The 7,552-nt window shown below is 52.4% G+C and overlaps 1 protein-coding gene across 1 annotated transcript; it reads left to right on the forward strand.

Annotated features, from left to right (window-relative positions):
* Nucleotides 1–605: 605 nt before the first annotated feature.
* LOC113040449 (zinc finger protein 444-like) lies at nt 606–5,243 on the forward strand. Its single transcript, XM_026198798.1, has 2 exons — nt 606–1,911; nt 5,232–5,243. Exons 1-2 carry the CDS (start codon nt 1,009–1,011, stop codon nt 5,232–5,234), a joined length of 906 nt encoding a protein of 301 aa, XP_026054583.1. The 5' UTR covers nt 606–1,008; the 3' UTR covers nt 5,235–5,243.
* The last annotated feature ends 2,309 nt before the right edge of the window (nt 5,244–7,552 follow it).

The raw sequence follows: 7,552 nt of genomic DNA on the forward strand, positions 1-7,552 counted from the left end.
TCATAGGCAACTTCAATGTACACCACCACGAGTGGCTGGGCAGTAATATAACAGACACTGCTGGACGGCGAGCCTTACAACTCGCCAACTGTCTGGGGCTAGATCAGATTGTCAGGGAACCAACTAGAGGAGATAATATTCTAGATCTAGTTCTCTCTGACACACCAGCAACCACTACCACCATAGCACAAATGGGATCCTCTGACCGCAACCCAGTTCTAATACAGCTACAAATCCCAGTCTTCAGAGATAAGCCATACAAGAGAACAGTATAAAGATATGACAAGGCTCAATTCTGGGAAATGAGAGGTTACCTTACTAATATTAACTGGCCCAGCATTCTCAAGGACGAAGATCCTGAAATCATCTGCACAAACTTTACCTCTATACTGTGAGATGCCATGGCATTATATATTCCCAACAAGACCATCACCAAAAAGCCCGGGGATAAAGCCTGGTTCAACACAGAGTGCAGAAGATTAGCCATGAGAAAAAGAAAGCTTTATCACAACATACGGACCTCCGATGACCCGGCTATGAAACGGAAGTTCCTCAAGGCAAGAGCAGCTTTCAATCAAGCTGAAAAGAGGGCAAAAAGGGAGTGTGGCGGCGGAGGCGTGGTTCAGCGAGGTCTGCGACGGGAGAGAGAGTGAGGAGACGAGCGGTGGTAAGTGGCTCAAGTGAGAAACAAGTAACACCTGCTTCTCGTTGCAGTGATTGGCGTGGGGAATCGGCATTTAAGCCGCCCGCGAACCGGCAGAGACAGAGAGAGCTGAGGACTCGTGGGAGAAAGCAGCAGACGTGCGGGAGAGACCGTAACCCAGAATAGTGTTCAGTGAACGTGATTGATGCGCATGTGGCGCGAGTTTTGTTTTCTTTTTTTGAGCTAATAAATATTCCCACGAGCCTCAGAACGCCGACTCCGTTCTCCTTCCTTCTCAGCTGATCTTGAGCTTAATATCTCTACACTGGTGCCGAAACCCGGGAGGGAAGGAGAATCACCCCGCCATGCAGACTCCGCCAGGAACATCGGGATCGCCGTTTGCGGAGATCATCACGTCGCTCGCGGGCCTGCACCAAGAACACCACCAGGCCCTGCTGGACTTGCGGGCCGACCACGATCGCCGTTTCCAGGCGATGATGCAGGCCCAGCAGGAGGACCGCGAGCTGTTCCGGAGCTTCCTGGTGTATGCCGACCTAAAAAGAGCTATTCTCCAAAGGGTCGGCCTCAGCCCCGAGCAGCATCGTCAGCGCTTCCGGTCGCTGGACCTGGCCGAAGCGGGCCGGCCCTTTGTCCTGGCCCAGCAGCTCCGGGACTCATGCCGCAAATGGCTGTTGGCCGGAGGAAGCGACGCCGAGAGTATCATCAACACGGTGGTACTGGAGCAGTTCGTCTCCCGTCTCCCGAAAAAGACTGCTCAGTGGGTCCAGTGCCACCGGCCGGCGTCGCTGGATCTGGCCATCCAACTGGCGGAGGACCAGCTGGCGGCTTGTTCCGGGGTCGGCGAACCCCTTCCAGCTATCTCTCTCTCTCTCTCTTCCCCTACATCTCTCTCTTCCCCTACCCCAAAGTCTGTTCCTTCTCCTAGGACCCGAGTCGGGGGGCCACCGAGGGCCGCGCCGCGTTGGAGGACGGGGACGGAGCTGGCGGCCGGGTCGAGGGGCCCTGCCAGGGGAGCGGGGCCGGCGTGCTGGGAGGGGGGCGAGGAGGCTCCTGTCACTTCCCCACGCCAATCACCTGACCCACTTCCGGCCACTAGGGCGGCGGGGAGGCCTGGGCCAGCCTGCTGGCGTTGCGGGGATCCGGGCCATTTTGTGGATAGGTGCCCGGTCATGGAGGTGGGGACGTTGGTCCGGATCCCGGATGACCCGCAGGCTGCCCCCGATCAAGCCGGGTTGTACCAAATACCCGTGAGTATTAAGGGGGGTATCTATCGGGCTTTGGTGGATTCAGGTTGTAACCAGACCTCCATTCATCAAAGCCTGATACAATCTGGGGCATTGGATATGGGCCGCATGGTTAAAGTGAGGTGTGTGCACGGGGATATAGTGGAATACCCCGTAAAAGCCATAGCTATTAAATTTAGGGACCAAAAGCATTATGTGGAGGTGGCCGTTAGTCCGCGCCTCCGGCACCCGCTAATTTTGGGAACCAATTGGCCAGGCTTCGAACAACTATTGGGGTGTTTAACCGTGGGTGCCTCGGGGGATAAGAGTCGGCAGGACAGGGGAGCGAGCGCTCAGGTGGGAGAATCTGTGCCAGGACCCAGCGGGACAGCTCCAGGGGAACTGAGCGGCTTGGCGAGGCTGAACCTTGCCAGTTGTAATGACTTTCCCCTGGAACAGTCCCAGGATGAAACCCTCAAACATGCGTTTGAACAGGTCCGGACTATTGATGGACAGGTCCTCCATCCTGACCGTGCGCTCTCCTATCCGTATTTTGCCATTATTAAAGACCGGTTGTATCGCGTGACCCACGACACGCAAACAAAGGAGGATACAACCCAATTGTTAGTACCTCGGAGCCGTCGGGAAATGCTATTCCAGACGGCACATTGCAATCCTATGGCAGGGCATTTGGGAATGACAGCGACACTAAATCGCCTAATGACCTGGTTTTTTTGGCCGGGCATTCACGAGAACGTGCGCAGATGGTGCGCGTCTTGTCGTGAATGTCAGTTGGTAAACCCACCGGCCACCCCAAAAGCGCCATTGCGCCCTCTTCCTCTAGTGCAGGTCCCCTTCGAACGAATTGGCATGGACCTCATCGGGCCATTAGAGCGATCGGCACGCGGACATCGGTTTGCGCTAGTCATAGTCGATTACGCAACCCGATATCCCGAGGCAGTGGCGCTCCGCAACATCTCGGCAAAGAGTGTGGCGGACGCCCTGTTTCGTTTAATCTCCCGCGTGGGAATCCCAAAAGAGATTCTCACGGACCAAGGCACCGCGTTTATGTCACGCACGTTACGCGAATTTGTACGAATTATTGGGCATTAAAGCGGTACGTACCAGCGTCTATCACCCACAAACGGACGGACTGGTCGAACGCTTTAACCGCACTTTGAAAACAATGATTCGTAAATTCGTACAAGAGGACGCGAAAAATTGGGACGGATGGCTGGAACCCCTCTTATTCGCTGTGCGCGAGGTCCCCCAAGCCTCCACGGGGTTTTCCCCCTTCGAGCTTCTTTACGGACGCCAACCCCGGGGGGTTGTGGACGTCCTGAAAGAAACTTGGGAGGACGGAGGTTCGGAGAGTAAAAACGAAATTCAATATGTCTTGGACCTGAGAGCAAAACTCCATACACTGGGGCGGCTCTCTATGGAGAATTTGCTGCAGGCCCAAGGCAGACAGAGCCAGTCGTATAACAGGGGAACTAGGCTACGAGAATTTGCACCGGGAGATAAAGTGCTCGTTTTACTACCCACCTCTAGCTCCAAATTATTAGCAAAGTGGCAAGGACCCTTTGAGGTCACACAGCGGATAGGGGATCTCAATTATGAAGTAGTACGAACGGATCGGGGCAACACGCGCCAAATTTACCACCTCAACCTCCTCAAAAAATGGAGCGCGGAGGCGTCAGTGCTGTTAGCGACGGCAGTGAGCGGAGAGGAGGATCTCGGGCCAGAAGCGTTTGTCAAAGAGAAATCCCTCGCCCTGGCCCCAGGGGGGGATCACCTCTCGCCCTCGCAGCTCACTGACATCGGGCGGTTGCAGTCCGAATTTGCCGATGTGTTTTTGCCTCTGCCGGGTCGTACTAATTTGATTCAGCACCATATTGAGACCGAGCCGGGCGTGGTGGTTCGCAGCCGGCCATATAGATTACCTGAACACAAAAAAAAGGTAGTTCAGGCGGAATTAGAAGCTATGCTAGGGATGGGAGTAATCGAGGAGTCCCACAGTGATTGGGCGAGCCCGATAGTTTTGGTGCCCAAAACGGACGGCTCAGTGCGCTTTTGTGTGGACTATCGCAGGGTGAACGCAGTGTCAAAGTTTGATGCTTATCCAATGCCGCGGATTGACGAGTTGCTCGATCGGTTAGGCACGGCTCGTTTTTATTCGACACTGGACTTAACAAAGGGATATTGGCAGATCCCCTTATCTCCCATGTCCAAAGAAAAAACAGCCTTCACCACGCCGTTTGGATTGCACCAATTTGTGACGCTTCCGTTCGGTTTGTTCGGGGCACCGGCTACGTTTCAGCGCCTCATGGATCGGGTGCTAAGACCCCATGCTGCATATGCCGCGGCCTATCTGGATGATATTATCATCTATAGTGGAGACTGGCAGCGGCATATGGAGCATGTGAGGGCCGTCCTTGGGGCGCTGAGACGGGCGGGGCTAACGGCCAATCCGAAGAAGTGCGCAGTTGGGTGGGTGGAGGTAAGGTATCTGGGCTTCCACTTGGGTCACGGGCAGGTGCGTCCCCAAATTGACAAGACGGCAGCGATTGCAGCCTGCCCCAGGCCCAAGACCAAAAAGGAGGTGAGGCAGTTCCTGGGGCTGGCAGGATATTACAGGAGGTTTATCCCTGACTATTCGGACCTCACCAGCCCGCTGACTGACCTCACTAAAAAGGGGGTACCAGATACGGTCCAGTGGACGGAGCGGTGCCAACAGGCTTTCACCCGGGTTAAGGCTGCCCTGTGTGGCGGACCGCTCCTGCACTCTCCTAACTTTTCTCTCCCCTTTTTGTTGCAGACTGACGCGTCGGACAGGGGGCTGGGCGCAGTCCTGTCCCAGGAGGTGGAGGGGGTGGACCGGCCGGTGCTGTACATTAGTCGAAAGCTCTCAAAGAGAGAGACTAAGTACAGCACCATAGAAAAGGAGTGTTTGGCCATCAGGTGGGCGGTTCTCACCCTTCGCTGTTACCTCCTGGGGCGGGAGTTCACCCTCTGCTCGGACCATGCGCCCCTCCAGTGGCTCCACCGCATGAAGGATACCAACGCGCGAATCACTCGTTGGTATCTGGCTCTGCAGCCGTTTAAGTTCAAGGTGATTCACAGGCCGGGGGCGTAGATGGCTGTGGCCGACTTCCTCTCCAGGAATGGGGGGGGGGGGGGGGGGGGGCTGCAGGCCGGATGGCTCCCCGGCCTGAGTCGGGCGGTGGGGGTATGTGGCGGCGGAGGCGTGGTTCAGCGAGGTCTGCGACGGGAGAGAGAGTGAGGAGACGAGCGGTGGTAAGTGGCTCAAGTGAGAAACAAGTAACACCTGCTTCTCGTTGCAGTGATTGGCGTGGGGAATCGGCATTTAAGCCGCCCGCGAACCGGCAGAGACAGAGAGAGCTGAGGACTCGTGGGAGAAAGCAGCAGACGTGCGGGAGAGACCGTAACCCAGAATAGTGTTCAGTGAACGTGATTGATGCGCATGTGGCACGAGTTTTGTTTTCTTTTTTTGAGCTAATAAATATTCCCACGAGCCTCAGAACGCCGACTCCGTTCTCCTTCCTTCTCAGCTGATCTTGAGCTTAATATCTCTACAGGGAGTATTACACCAAATTGAGGAATGATCTTGCAGATAACTCACTAAGCTCAAAAAAAATGGTGGGGCATAGTAAATTCACTTTCAGGCAGAAGTGGTTTCACAGACATCCCTGTCATTGAACACCGGGGTACCACCTACATCAGTGCCAGTGCAAAGGCTAACATCTTCTGCCAAACCTTTGCAGAGAAGTGTACTTTGCGTGATGCATCTGCGCAATCGTTTCCTCAGTGCCAGTAACCAACATTTTTTTTTTTTTTAAACATCCTCTTTTGTCTATGTGCATTTCAAACCCAAAGACATTAGAAACATTCTTCGCAACCTTGTCCCAGCAAAGGCAATGGGACCTGATGAAATACCAACAAAAGTCCTTAGAGTATGTGCAGCAGAATTGGCCAGCCCCCTTAGTAGTCTCTTTCAACTTCTCTTTTCACATGGCGTTTTCCCCAAACAATGGAAAAACGCCAGAGTGATACCAATACATAAAAGAGACTCAAAATCAGACCCAACAAATTATCGTCCCATATCCCTCCTTTCAGTCCTTAGCAAAGTGATGGAATCCTCAGTCCATAAACAGCTCCAGGGCTACCTCTTCCGCCATAAACTAATTTCTAATAAACAGTATGGATTTAAACCGAACCACAGTACAGCAGACCTCCTTACAGTTTTGTCGCAGACGTGGAACAACATCTTAGACAAAGGAGGTGAGGTGTACATTGTTGCACTAAACATTAAAGGAGCGTTCGACCAGGTTTGGCACAACGGGCTTCTGGATAAACTTTCTGCTAAAGGCATAACTGGGCCATTACATTCTTGGCTACAGAACTACCTGGAAGGAATGTCCATCCAGGTCGTGCTCTCTGGTCAGTCCTCATCACCTCAACCAATCAACGCCTCGGTGCCCCAGGGATCCATTCTCGGCCCGCTATTATTCTCCATCTTCATAGAAGATGTTGTAGAACAGTGCGATAATAGCATTTTTCTATATGCGGATGATTCCACCATTTATGCCCCAGTAACGTCACTTAATGGTCCCAATGTGGCAGCATCCCTAAATAAAGACCTGGAGAATATTCGCAGGTGGGCTGATACCTGGAAGGTCACGTTCGAGCCTAGCAAATGCAAGGCTACGGTTCTGTCGAGAAAGAGGCTTCCATCCTGCCCGGATCTTTTTTTGGGGGCAACCAGAATTGACCTTTGTGAGCAGTTGAATATTCTGGGACTATGTATCGATAAGAAGTTGCTATGGACTAATCACCTGTCAAACATCTGCAAGCGTGCTGGACAGCGTCTTGGAGCTCTGCGTAGGTTGGCCAACAAGCTTGATGTTAAAGGTAGGGCCAATGTCTATAAGGCACAAGTCAGGAGTACCATGGAGTACTCATGCCTTGCCTGGATGAACGCATCACAGACCACCCTTGGGCAGCTTGACAACATCCAGAAAAAGGCACTGAAAATCATTGGGGAGGATGAGGACACTGCACTAAGGAAATATGCAATCAGTCAGCTCAGCCAACGTAGAACTGTTGCAGCAACAACTGTGCTTTTTAAAATGCACACTGAAAACTGTCCAGAGGATCTCAAAGCTCTGCTACCCCCACCTGATCTCCTTTGCCGAACCACTCGGAGAGCACGACCAAGTCACGCCCTAAAACTCCCCAAGTCCAACACCAAATGCTTGGGGAGGAGTTTTCTTCATTTGGCTGTAACAACTTGGAACTGCCTCCCCTGTACTGTGGTAGGTGAAATCACCTCAAAGAATGTTCAGGCCTTCAAGAAGAGACTAAACAAACACCTACTCAGCTAAAAAACTGTAATCTCCTGATGCTTAATGTCACTTATCCTATATATCTAGTCCTGAGCAGCTGCAGATCACGATAGGCTCTCGGAACATGAACTGTTAATGCCTGTATCTGCATAAGCTTAAATAAAAAAAAAAAATAAATAAAAATAATAATATTTTGCACTGTCCAGGAAATATCGATGTTATATTGTGATATGAGAAAAGAAAATTACAAGTAAAATATTTTAACCTTACATAACTAGAAAAAGTGAGGGATTTCATTG

The sequence above is a fragment of the Carassius auratus genome, chromosome 22, assembly GCF_003368295.1.
Source record: "Carassius auratus strain Wakin chromosome 22, ASM336829v1, whole genome shotgun sequence".
Lineage (NCBI taxonomy): Eukaryota > Metazoa > Chordata > Actinopteri > Cypriniformes > Cyprinidae > Carassius > Carassius auratus.

Excerpts from the sequence above, each read along its gene's own strand:
- LOC113040449 (XM_026198798.1), top strand. The coding sequence starts at position 1,009 with ATGCAGACTCCGCCAGGAACATCGGGATCGCCGTTTGCGGAGATCATC.